General features: G+C 36.0%; 1 protein-coding gene across 1 annotated transcript in view; it reads right to left on the bottom strand.

Moving 5' to 3' along the window:
- VIPR2 (vasoactive intestinal peptide receptor 2) overlaps positions 1–14,539 on the bottom strand; it is a 56,672-nt gene that overhangs the window by 26,135 nt on the left and 15,998 nt on the right. Inside the window, exon 3 of the mRNA XM_010296649.1 lies at positions 14,235–14,332. Within this exon, the coding sequence (XP_010294951.1) occupies positions 14,235–14,332 (98 nt within the window). The remainder of the gene's footprint in view (positions 1–14,234; positions 14,333–14,539) is intronic.

The following is a 14,539-nucleotide window of genomic DNA, read 5'->3' as shown; positions in this document are numbered from 1 at the left end:
TCTTAAAGCAGCTGTAAGGTCCCATTCTGCTGCTGAGCAGCCAAAGTGTGCTATGAGTTGGTTATAAGGTCTGCTCCAATGTCAGTTTGCCTAAGGAGCAGAAATAACTCTGAGACAAGAAGTGTGTGAGTTTGACACATGCCAACTCATGCATGTGCTGTTAAACAGATGACCCAGTTGTATACTTTTCTGTTAAGTACCATGGTCTTTATACTCCAGACTTAAGATTAGTTCCCACTGGCTAGACATTAAACTTCCTCCCATTACCTCCTTGCTTCATTCAGAAACAATCTTGTGCTGACCTTTTCGCTGCTGACATTTGGGTTAGGCCTTTGTACCGGTTTTGGCTGGGATAGAGTTGATTTTCTTCATAGCAGCTCGTAGCATTTGTGATGAAAACACATAATAATGCAGGGATGTTTTTGTTATTGCTGAGCAGTGCTTACACAGAGTCAAGGCCTTTTCTGCCTCTCACCCCACCCCACCAGCAAGTAGATAAAAAGTTGAGAGGAGACACAGCCGGGACAGCTGAACCCCAACTGACCAAAGATATTCCATACCATATGATGTCATGTTCAGCAATAAAAGCTGGGAGAAGAAGAAGGAAGGAGGGACATTCGGAGTTAGGGCATTTGTCTTCCTAAGTCACCATTACATGTGATGGAGCCTTGCTTTCCTGAAGATGGCTGAACACTTGCCTGCCAATGGGAAGTGGTGAATGAATTCCCTGTTTTGCTTTGCTTGCACAAGCAGCTTTGGCTTTATCTCTTAAACTGTCTTTATCGCAACCCATGAGTCTTCTCACTTTTACCCTCCTGATTCTCTCCCCCATCCCACTGTGGGGGAGTGAGTCAGCAGCTGTGTGAGGCTGAGCTGCTGGCCAGGGTTAACCCACAACAGCCTTGAACCCTTTTTCTGCAGATCTTGTAAAGAACTCTGCACACATATGATACACAGGAATTATTAGGAAGCTGACAGTACTAGAAACACTGTTATTTTGATGCAGGGATCCTTAAAAATATTTGAATTAATAAAATAAATTTAGCTTACAATAAAGATATTAGCAATTTTGATTCTATAATTCTGTTGCTAGTGACTACTTATCCCATATTTACACCAGAGATCAAAGAGTCCAGCATTATAAGAAGTAATTTCAGCTTGCAAGTTTCCTTTCAACAATGGAAAGTAGCTATTCTTGAACATGCTTGACATTTTTGAGAATCCATTACTCAAGTTCTTGGCTTCTACCTGACACTGAATATAACATTAGTTTCTCAAAAATGAGTCATAACATCCTTTACTATTAATTCATCCAATGGGTTTCTGTATCTACTGCAGAGAGTGGATTTCAAAGACTGTATATGGCAATGTGTCTTTATTGTTTTGACTAATCCAGACTGTACAACATACACAAATGCAAACATACTACACATCTTACTATCACACAATGATTCAGTTAAGCTGTAGAAGTGTCTTTAAGTCTAATGTCTTAAATGTCTTAAATCACAGTCAGTCAAAAGTGTGCATTCTGCTCATCAGTCTAGAATACCTCAACTCACTGATACTCATTCTCTCCTTTCAAATACGTAAAGGAAAACCAAATAGAGAAGAACATCATTCTAGTTATAAAATATCTAAGCAATAAAACCCCATTATCAAATTGCCTTTTTTTGCTGGCCAGACTAAACAAAGTGAAGCCACAAACCCACTACACTGAAGTGAACATGCCAGATTTACCACCAGCTGATTTCAGATCAGTACATGAGATAAGAACAGCTTTGAGATACTGATTACAGAATCAAGACCTGAAAAAATGCAGTCATTTTGACAATGAGAGACATTCAGTTCACCTTTAAGTAGACATCACCGTTTGGTCAACACAAGTCCACTGACATAATGAACAAACCGTACCTTCTTACCTAAATGTAGTCACCTAGTACTACTTGACATGTCCTATGGTATCCAAGACACCTGCATGGCAGATGTGACAAAGGACATCTTTGCTGGAACAGCAGTGGCGAGTCAAATGGCACTAGATACCTATGTTTAGGCAATCACATCAAGCCCTGTTTCCATACACTAGTGATTAGACACTTACATCTCAAGTAAATATCTAACTTCAGGAATTTTTATTTGCAAGTTAAATTTCATCTTTCCGGGTTTTAAAATATGTGGCAAGTATGGGATGCAAACAACCAGAAAGAATTTCATGTGGTTGACTGTTGGCACAGACATGATTGAGAGACCCAAGAAATTTGTTCCAGCACCTGCTCTGATATTCTGAACACAGCCAAGCCAGTGCCCACCAGATAAAAAAACCTGAGGCATAAGGTGAAAGGTTTCACATTCAGCTTCTACTCTGAATGGGTAAGAACAAATCTCTTGTCTCTGATCACTTCTTCTGACGCAAATATTTGCAATGCAACAAGTTGACTACTTATAAAACAGTCACTGCTTGTGTTATCATATAATTTTCTCATCTATGTACTGTATTTTTATGATGTTAATAATCCTTTAAAAGGCCTAAGCATAACGATCTAGACAGAGATTTTATATTCTCTTTAATTTTTGTCTTGCCTTGGAAGTTTCTGTTTAGGAAATATGTAAATTGTTTGGTGCCAAGTATATCAAATTTGTATCTATGTTTAGTCTGTGTTGCCTTTGCTCACTTTTTCCATATTTTTGCCCATCTTCATTTCAGAATGAATTGCAGTGCTCCTACATGCTTTTCCTCCCCTCCCTTTCCTAGACACAGCACCCATTATACTTTCATAAACTGAGAACTCAGCATCAACTGATTTACAGACTCTAACGATCTACAGTCACTATAGTCTTTAGATGGCATGCATTAAGATTTTTATAGGAATGATTCTGGGCCAGAAGTCATTATTGGGAAATCGCAGTCAGACCAATGTTCCCATGGGAAAGCTTTGATTCTGATTATATGTTCTGCATTGCTTCACATCAAGAATAATTTGAACTCAATGTATCTTTTACTTCCCCTTTTCTTGGAGTCCATTACACTGAGTAACAACACTGAAATTTATCAGGTTTATGTAATTCCACTGAGTATTTTTTCCATTTTTTGTGGAATAATTTTCTTTGAGATCTCTATAAAATTGATTATATGATAAGCAATTTTGCCTTCCTGTAGCTGCTCTCCATGCCCAGGAATGCAGAGTCCCTGTTTACTTCCTCAAAACAAGTTAGAATAAAGTGCAGGACAGTGCAGTAAAGAAACAGATGCACTAATAGCCACTGAATTTTGCAGGGATGAGGCCATCTGAGCTAGGTCTCAAGAGTTTCTTTACAATCAATGAATAGAAGCAGCAGATTGCTATTCATGTCATCCTAAGACAGGCATCTAAAATAATTTAGAAGGAGAGTGAAGTAAAAAACACCTACTTTTTCTTCATTAAATGCAAATGTAACCTTGAGAGACTAGTGCAGAAGCAGATGACAGATGTCTAAAGTCAGACAACATGACTGTCCCACTGTCTCTCCACTGATTTGGTCAGCTTTCCATTGAGCAGTAAAAGCACTACAAAACTTTGGGGTTTATTTCCATTAAGATTTTTTCCTTTATTCTTTTTTCCCATCTTGTTTTGAAGGCCAACATTTGAAGTCTGGCATTTTTTTTCCTTTTATTTGGAATTTTTCCAACTGAGGTCCAACTCTCATGGAATTTCTGATACCACAAGTCCGTTTTCTCAGTAATAATATAATGAAGAAAAATACAATATATTCTTTTAAAACTTTTCAAGTAACTGCTGGTGACTAGGTGAAATGAATAAGGTAAAACTCATTTAGCTTAATACATGTAACTGTGGGATATAATCTTTCTAAAAGGTAAGCAACTCAGCAGAATTAGTCACTGTATCCCAAGAGCCGATGGAGAAGAACAGACTCTTCTACACTATGGAGAAGAACAGACTCTTCTACACTATGATTAACGTGCTTCGTTGTGGTTGTAGCAGTTCAAAGAAATTAGGGTGATTTGATTTCCATCCAGGCTCCAAAGACTAGATCTCCTTTGACTGTAGAGAAGGCATAGGTTGTCTGGATTAAAGGCAGACAAGTACATTGTACAATCTAGTCAGATGAAATTCAAAAGTACATATTTTTGCTTACTGTTCAAAAAATTCAGTTTCGGGATGTGTCCTTTCATTAGCAGCCACCACACTATTACTGGTAAGTGCACACAGTCCTACTGATGCCAGCATGTAACATAATGAGCACATATCTCAAAGCTGGTTTTTTTTATATATTTTATTTAAGTTGCTAAAGACTAATGAAAAAGAAAACAGTAGTGCTTGGTACAGAGAAATTACAGGGAAGTGAGGGAGGAGGCATTTTTAAAGGGTAATTTACTAAAAGGTCAGGTGTCAGAAGCTACTGACTAACCTATGCTTTAAATACTGTTTTCTTACGGAAAGATATAATAATAATTATTGTATTATTATTACCTTGAATGTTTCCAGGGATGGGGCAACTAAAATCTCTCTGGGCAACCTATGCCAGGGTTTCACCATGCTCATTGCAAAAAATTTCTACCTTACATCTTATCTGAATCTGCCCTCTTTTAGTTTAAAACCATTACACCTTGTCCTATCGCAACAGGCCCTGCTAAAAAGTGTGTCCCCATCTTTCTTATAAGCTCCCTTTAAGTACTGGAAGGCTGCAAGAAGGTCTCCCTGGAGCCTTCTCTTCTCCAGGCTGAACAACCCCAACTCTCTCAGCCTGTCCTCACAGGAGAGGTGTTCCAGTCCTCTGAGCATTTTTGTAGCCCTCCTCCGGGACCCACTCCAACAGGTTTGCACCATTCCCACAACAGATAGGGGCTTTAATATGAATATACAGCTATGTATGCACACAGATGATGTATACTTTATAGTCAGTTAGAAATTAAGGTAATTCAAATAAACTTAATTTAAATAAAATTAAAAACTATGTTTTATAGTTATGTAGTATACATGTTTTACATTATTCTGCTTACTTCAAAACCACATAGTTGAACTGATGGAAGTTTTTGGGTAGCCAGAGTTTGAGTCTTAGTCTTTTGAATTTGTTTCTTCTGTTGTAACTTACATTCATTCAAAGCAAGACATGGGTCAAAAGGAGTTGTCATTCTCACCAGATATAAAATGAGCACAGAGCATGTAGTGAGCACACCTCCAATTCTAGCTACTGTAAACTGAAGATGTTATATTTGTTCAAAATATCCCATGTTTTTCTCTTAAAGGATATCTTGCAGAAGACAGTATGCAGAATGATTTTATAGTATGTTAAAGAAAACCAAGATGTGAATTTCAAATTCATTGTTTTTAATAGCATCCCTATGTCACATTTGCTTGAGGAAAAGTTTCAATAAAAACTTTAAGAGATAAAATCCCTTCTCTAACACATTTTTATCTTACAATTAATGTCTTAGACCTATGTCTCCTCTTAATACCTAACTGTATAACTTGCCTTTTTGACTCGTACCCTCTGTTTCCTGAGATGTGAATCTAAACTCAAACAGGTAGAGGGAGAGAGAACAATTATCATTGACAGGTATTTTTTGTCTGCTGTTTCTACCAATAAAGTATACTGCATGAAATTCTTGACTGACCTGTCTGTAACAATGTCTCCACAATGCCCTGGAGAGTTTATACCTAATTCATAACCCCCCAGTGCTCATGGTTAAGTGAACAAATTGTTCCTTTCATGTCTGCTCCTGACTGGCCTGGCTAGACTATGATCTGCCATCATGCTGCCAAGTTAACCAAATTTGGAGGCTGTCAGTTTGCAAAGGCATCGAATAAACAGACAAAAGGAATAACATACAAAGAAAAAAATGAAGGATGTTATTTTTAAAAATTGTTTATAAACATTCAAAGAGAGGAAAGCAGATTAAATGGATTTGCAGGCAGTCTCTGAATTCAACACAAATTTATCTAACAGCTTTTCTGAGATTACTTTTATGTGTAAGGAGTAAATTTCCAAAGTCAGTAGTAAAAGCATCTGATAAAGGGAATGGTGAACAGTCCAGAAAGTCAATAAAGGATTCCCACTAGAGACACCCTTTACTCCAGTTCTCTCATGCTTCAGCTCTTATCAACTTCCAACTGAGATGATCTCAGTCCTTAGAAAGCATCTAATAGCAAATTCTGTAACACTGGCAAGAAATACATGAGCCATTATATTTACATTCTCCCAAGAGCAATGCCCTCTATATATAAACCATGTGTCACCTCTTGAAATAGATGGAACTATATTCACCACCTATATTCACTATGTTCATAGAACTGAAAGCAGAAAGGTCCTAAACCTTGTCAATTTTTGAAGGCATCATAAAACCCCATTATTCAAGTTGGGAGCTCGACTGTTGTCTAATAACTCCAACTGCAGACGTAGATGCATAAATTGCATTCAGCTGCATAAACTTACCAAAATTGTTGCCGTCTATAAACAAACTTGCATGGCAGGTGTTGATATTACAGAATTTAAGATATACTATAAATATTTTTCAGCCATTAGACTAAATAATAAGAGAGTGCTTTGTACTTTGGCATAAAGAAAATAGCTGTGGTTCAGACAACACTGGGTCAATTAAAACATGCCCAACAAAATAGTTGGACTCATTTCATTTTTTTATCGTTCCGTACCATCTTGAAAAATCTGTCTAGATTTGATTTCAGAAAAAGTCATTGACTGAATCTTTTGAAACTGGACCCATCTTACTTGCATCTGGTTTCAGAATTCTTAAATTAAGGAAAAAAAAGGTGAAATCTGGCATGAACTTTCTAAAAAAGCATCGGTTGTCCAGCAACACTGATGTAACTGCACCTCTAGTTTAGCCTCTAGCTATGTATTTTGGGCTTGACAGTAAAGGTCAGGCAGCCTGGATGTAAAACGACAGCCTGGATGTAAAATGACTCCCGTCGCTTCTACCCACTAGGGAGAATAGAAGAGGTTGTCTTCCTCCAGAAAAAAACCACTATTTAAAATGAAGTTTCTGGCATTCTGTACACACGCATGACCCCTACAACAAATAGTCTGACTAAAATCAAAACAAGAATCCTGTGTACTTTCAGTCCAGCACAATAGCTGTCAGTGTCAGCAGGACTGAATGTATCTGCTGGCCATTCATGTGCCAAATGGACAAACATGAAGTAGCTGCATGGAGTTATATGTCAGGATGGAAGCTAATCAGCCAAGAGTACTTTGACATTACCTTAATACTGACCATGATCATTTTGTTCAAATTAAGTACAAGCAAATAAGAAATAATTATACAATTGAAATTATTTCATCGTATAACACAGATTTCTAACTATTCCGTATTCCACACTTGAAATTGTGACTAATGAGAACATTTCTTTTTTTCAAACCATTTTACTGGTCTAGTATAATAATGGTCAGAAATCTTAAATGTTTTAAAATTTTCTACTGATCAAAAATTAATCCTGCTTCTCAAACTACTGCAAAACTAAGTAAGTACTACTACATTTTGAAAGCATTACATCCAAAATTATAATTATTTAAATTCAGGTGTCATGATTCTCAAAAGCAAGCAAAAATTTCAGTTGATTAGCATGAAGCACTTTATAAGACTCAGCATCAAAGAAGATGCAATGACACTGCTACTTAAATTTCCTGTATTAGCGTAAATAAGTGTCTCAATTTGCCTGTAAGACCTCTGTAACTCCTGGTGACTCAACAAAAAAATTGGCAAATGGTGTTCTGAAACTCTATGTTTATTAAGTATATACACGACCCCCATAAAGACAAAGAAGTAAATTCTGCATTGTTTTGTAGTAGTTGAAAACCAGAAAATTACTTTAGATTAATACTGACTTAGTTGTAACTAGTATATATTTGTCACTACTTTGTATTTTACACAGTACCATTTAGAAACAAACTCTTTACGTTGTATTGCTGCAAAAGAAATAGGCAAAGAAATACCAAATCTGATAGCACATAAACATCAATGTCTTTTCTGTAAGATGGGCATATCTTATTTCTTATTTATTATTCTGTGTGAACCATAATTAGCCAGTTCTCAATTAAACTTTAACTTTAAACCTCTGAACTTAACAAAAAATTTGCAAGATTGGCAGGAGTAAAATGAGTGCAAAGAAGGTATGGATTAACCAAAAGAGAATTTAAAACTAAATAATACTTTTAAAAGATTTTAATACAGAATAAATATCAAAATTCATTTAGATTTTGTTACTGTATTCAAGGCATAAACTGATTCGAGTCCTGCATAGGAAACTGAAATGCCATTATGAAATTGAAATTGAAATGCCATTAGATTTTCTGCATGTCTAATAAAAATAGTACTTTTGCAACAGTAGTAGGAACAGCTGGCCTCTGCAAAATATTCACAAGATTATCTGAGCAATACTGATTCCAAAACTGAAATCCAACAATTTACTTTTAAAGTTCTTAAGAAAATATTCAAATTACAGTCACTAAGCTAAACTCAATAGGTAGTCAGGCACAGCAAAAATCAGTGGCTTATGATTTTCAGAACAATTTTATGGAAATATTTACAGAGTCTGTAACTGTTTTCTAGACTATGAAGACCTAATTCTAAGATATTTCCTCTTTTTTTTGTGGCTACTTAATGTTAACAGGTTTTAAAAGAATAAAAACCCCCACACATCTAAAAATAAATTGGATTAGTACAAGTTTGTGTAATTAGTCTTCAATACATTTTTTTGTAAAATCTATTCTTACGCACACTTGTGTGTTGTTTTCTTAGAACAGACACCTTTTTCTGATAATGTTTCCTTTAAAGTTACTTTCATGTTATTTTTACTAAGTTCAGGAGACAGAAGTCTTCTGTTTATTTACAGAATAGACACAGCACAGAAGCTTCCTAGGCAAAGTTGACAGTTACCCAGTGGATCTTTCAACCTCTGCCTTAGAAGGACCTCTAGGGGTGAGAGGGTATTTCAGTGCTGAAGGACAAAACGCTCTGAAGAAAGTTCAGGGCTTGATTCTTTGGCCAAAGGAGATTTACTATTGACCAGATGTCATCCTTAACGTAAAAGAAAACCCCACACCTCTATTAATTTAACCCAAAATATAACTGATCGCTACTAAAATATTTACGATCATTATCATCCCAGGTGACTCTTCATTTTGTTTATTCAGTGCGCTAGTATATCCCTGTAATACTGTATGTAAGACAGTGTAGTATTCACAGATGCAATTACTTACATATATTGGTTAATATCTTACATATATAAAATTTGTGGTCTTACATTTTCATGATACGTGTGTCAGAATACATTCCATAATATCCAAATATTCATAAGAGAAGAACATATCAGATAACCTTAAACTGTACAAACACTGTAAAATCAGAACTGGGCTTAGCAAATGAGATCAGTGCATAGAAACACTGAAACAAGCAAATGCAAATAGAAGTGGAATAAAGAACCCTAGTCCTTTCCTTTTGCAAAATGAACTTCAACAACACGGTAGCCATTTCTAAAATCCTGTAGTACTTACTTACAAGAGAATAAATACAAACTGAGATAAAGAGATGGATTACATGTGGACAATTTACTTTTTCCTAATCAGGCACTTCTACACGTTTTTAAATGGTATAAAGCAAAATAGAACTTAATAAAAATATATGTAATAAAATTGGTATTCCTCATGTTATTCAATATCTGTATGCAAGTAATTAATTATATCCCTTTTCCAACATGTTTCTCCTTCAATTCACCTTAAGTCTAAACATCACCGAAAAAAGATGAAACCACTATTGCCTTAGGTATGTCTTTATAACAGTAGCATCATTAAGTAATGAAAAACACAGAATGTAACGTAAATATAGCATGACATCAGGCACACAGAAAACCATTGGTAGATGGCTGCCCTGCATTACTTTTTGTTGACAGGGAAGGATTCAATTTAGACTCAATACAAACAATCCATTAGTCCAGTGCAATGATCCACTTCACAGACAGTAGTAATGTAACTGTTTTCTAAAGGTAGCTACAGACATTCAAGACAGTGTTTGTTTGTGTCAGTGCTGACCTCACTGTCTTGACTCCATTTGTCTTGGGTAGTGTATCTGTATTGGGTAGTGGGTACACAGCCAGGATGTTATCTCTGACACCAGCCTAAGAGCGAATGCTTCAGGCAACTGGCCAAAAAGGGGAATACTTCTTGCATAGATGATGCTTCTACTTATGTACAAGCTGCAACAATATCATTGCAGTTAATAGCCCTGAGGATCTTTCTCTTTTCTGAATTTGTCTTTGTATAACCTTATGCATTCAAATCATAGAGTCTGTAACTTGTATATATTGTTTTTTGTGTGACCTAATAAACCTCAGGCCAATTCACAGTAAGATTAGACAAGACTGTTTTAACTGACCCAGTCATTATTTTGAGTAAAGTAGGCACATTTCAGTCCTTTACATTCACCAGGCATCTTGCTGTATCTTAATAATGTTGACAGAGAGTTTAATACCCTCTGAGGACAGCTAGGACATATCTCTAGCTTGTTCAGTCTAGATGATAGAAGATGTCAAAATATGCCCATATGAAAAGAAAGATTGTGGTGAGGCTTGGATTGGATTAACACACCTTGACCTGTGTTTCTAGCATGGTCAAATCATGCTACTCATTTTCCCGTTGTGCTGCCATGACCTCAACAGAAATATTAAAGGGAAAAAAAGACACTTATTTATTGAATCTAAAACTTGATCTTGAAGGTTAGTGGTGTTGTGGTTTACTTAGCGGTAAGGAGTTTACTTATAGGAAGGAGACTGGAAGTATATAATAAAGGTTTAGATCTACAATTTGATGTGGTAACAACATACAGATTTTTTTTTCAGATACTGGCATATTTGTCAAATTGGTCCCCTATAAATACAGACAGGAGCACTAAGGAATACTAACAGAAAATCTAACACAAAATAAAACATTCTGCTTAAGGGTGCGGTATCAGGAACTTATAGTTCATTTCAAAATGCAAAATCATTTCTTTTTATAGATCCTTCTAATATACCATTTGACATGGAATAAAAATTCAACGTCTTAACTCTCAGTAAAATCAATTCAAACTGTGGAAGTAGACAAGTTCTTTCATACCCCAAACAGTATCAGTGAACTTCGAGTGAATTCGAGGCCACACCTCGAATCCTGTGTTCAGTTTTGGGCCCCTCACTACAAGAAGGACATTGAGGTGCTCAAGTGTGTCCAACGAAGGGCAACGAACCTGGTGAGGGGGCTGGAGCACAAGTCTTCTGAGGAGCGGCTGAGGGAACTGGGGTTGTTCAGTCTGGAGAAGAGGAGGCTGAGGGGAGACCTTATCGCTCTCTACAACTACCTGAAAGGGGGTTGTGGCAACGAGGGTGTTGGTCTCTTCTCCCAAGTAACTAGCAATAGAACGAGAGAAAATGGCTTCAAGTTGTGCCAGGGGAGGTTTAGATTGGATATTAGGAAAAATTTCTTCACCGAGAGAATGGTCAAACATTGGACCAGGCTGCCCAGGGAGGTGGTGGAGTCACCATCACTGGAAGTGTTCAAAAAACATGCAGACATGGCACTTCAGGACATGGTTTAGTGGACATAGTGGTGTTGGGTTGATGGTTGGACTTGATGATCTTAAAGGTTTTTTCCAACCTTAGTTATTCTGTGATTCTGTGATTCTGTGAACTTGGCAGAGAAATAATAGATGACATGCTTATGGTGTTTTTAAATAAGCTTTCTCATTTCAGTTAATTTTCAGCATAAAAATTTGGTACCTATTAATAAATTGCCTGTTCAATATTTGCTCATCAATCTCTATCATTTAAACCTTCTCTAGAATATTAAAAACTGCCCAAAATAGATGCATATTTGGAGAGATATATATGTCTGTGTGTATGCATATATATAAAGACAACTATAAAATATGTATAGAAATAAGTTCCCTTTGAAGTAAAGATACAAGTCCATATCCTAAAAGACAGCAAAAAAAGGAGTAACTATTTAATTGGCTGTATAATGGAAATTCATTCAGCAATGAAGAAGCATGCCCCAAACTGACACCAAAGACAGTTTCTATCTATTCCTTTAACACTGTCTTCAGAGAAAGCACACTGAAGAAAATTTAAGACTTACTCTAAGAAAAGTATTTTGCCAGCTTCCCTAAAATATGATCTGCTTAGTTACTGTAACTTTGAGGGCAACCTCACACATCACCCATAAAGCATGACATTTTTGTGTCCAAAATATTTTGCATCCAAATACTTAGGATTTCATTCTTAGTTCTTTTTGTTGAAATTCTAGGTCAATTAAAAATTAACTATACTGCTTCATGTTGGGTGAAGACTTTTTGTTTTGAGGTGCTACCATTGAGCGCTAAGATCCAAATTTACGAAAACATCTTATTTCTGTGTAACAGTTGGCTGATGCAGAACCTTAAATGCCTCCTGAAATCTCACAACTGCATGATACTTGCATTTTTTATATTGTCTCCCATGAAGAGATGGATTTAAACATATGCTTTCCTGTTTCCCTTCTCAGATTTTATTCTGGTAATTTTTATCCTTTCTTTAACTACTAAAAATACAATATTTGCACAGGAACAGCTTATCTTCTGACAAGCCAGCAGTATTGTATCCACTTTTTGACTTGGCATCTTCAGGGTTAGAAAAGAATTATTGTCTTGTCCTACTGAAATAACCAGCTTATGATCTTCAGGCAAAAAATATTCCCTGAGCAATGACACTGGTACTTGAGAAAAAAGGACAGGGCCCTCGGGCCATCTTGCTGGAAATGCAATCAAGTGCTTGCCTTTCCCCTTTGCCTCTCTGCAACATGATATGCATTTTTTCTGTATACTATCTATATTAGATATCTAAGATATTCTATCTACCTATTGTACTTTTGTTAAACATTTTTTCAGTACCTGCTTTCCACATCTCTTTTCTGATTTTTATCCTCACTGGTTTATTATTTGCACTTTTCCAGGCTTTTGTAAATGTTGCTACTACTTCCTATTTCCAGTTTCTCTAGGTTCATTCCTGCAAGTACAGTCAACTTGCATGTCATTCTTCTCCTTCAAATTACTAATGAATATGTCAAACAAGAACTGATTTTCTATTACACTAGTTCATCTGCTAATTAAGTACTTCTCACTACTTGAAATGTTATCTTTTGTTGATTTGAATTTTTAAGTCTTCACACATTTTCATTCCATGTGACAATGTCTGGCTTGAATGACTGTTTTAAAATGTCTGTTTTAGCAGTAATGCATGTGCGTCCCCAAGCTGTCATATGATGCCAATGTTTTAGAATGTGCCTTCAGAAAAGTTGAGAAAACAACATATTCTAGCCTTTTTATTTATTATCTGTTTTCAACTACAGGAATGGCTGGGCTTTTAAATACAGGAAGAGATGGCAAGAACTGCACACCTTAGCTAGAACGCCAGTGCATCTCTGCAAACCAGACAGAACAGGCCTCTTAAAGCAATTTCACACATTCTAAAATCCAGACAAAAACCACCAGTCAAGTATCTTTATTCATGAGTGGACTTCATCTCTTGTACATGATAACAAGAGTTTTACTGACACTATGAACTCATCCTTGTAAACAAAATCTTGCTCTGTTAGCCTCAACAGAAAAACAGATACGAAATAAAACGTGATGGAAAAGTACTTGTCTTATCAAAAAGAACAAGAAATAGGATCTGCAAAGTGAAAAAACTGATTTTTCCGTTTATACTGTATACAAGATATCTTGATAGCTTTTTGAACCACTTCTAGTTGTTAATGCAATTTAAAGTCCAGTATAAATTTGCAATAATTCCAATTACCTAAATTCATTCTATTTTACTTCTAACTTAAACACATACCAGCAATCAAGTGGTGCATGTATTACTAACAGATCATTACAGTATTAGGATTTGTTATAATAGAAACTTCTAGAAATAACACAATGAAAAACTTACTGTGCATAAGACCAGTAACACTACAATATTGGAAATACAGATACATTACTGCAATTACCAACTGTTTATAGCCTTGAGTTTCAAACAGTTACACAATTCTACATTTCTGGTTGTATTTTATATGACATTTGCACTCCAAGCATATGGCAATCAATGCTACCAAAAATTACCACAGACTTCCATGAATTCTGGTAGAGTAAAATGGGAATTATTTAGAGGCAGAGTGTATCTGATAGCTGTATTGAACACAGGCATCTAAATGAATAGAAAAAGTATTTTTCCTACCTTATAATCATCCTCATAGTCATTATATCCACATGTACTTAAGATGTCAGGAAAAATATCTGACCATCCATTACTCGTACAATTTTTGCTAATATTTCCTGTAAAGCAAAATTTTAGTGTTTAAATCAGAAAGCTTCAAAAGTCTCCTCATCAATGAATCTTTAGACAACCTAAGTTTGTCATTTTCTGTTAACACGCTGTATTTCCTAGCACTCCTGTTAAAGCAACCCAGCCATTTCCTTTCATGTGCTCTTTGTTCTTATTTCCTTGCTTTTACTCTTGCTCTGAATTGCCTTTGCACTAAA

The sequence above is a fragment of the Phaethon lepturus genome, unplaced genomic scaffold (assembly GCF_000687285.1).
Source record: "Phaethon lepturus isolate BGI_N335 unplaced genomic scaffold, ASM68728v1 scaffold1091, whole genome shotgun sequence".
NCBI classification, from domain to species: Eukaryota; Metazoa; Chordata; class Aves; order Phaethontiformes; family Phaethontidae; genus Phaethon; species Phaethon lepturus.
Note: the sequence above shows the minus strand (reverse complement) of the source record. Positions and strands in the feature narration are given on the sequence as shown.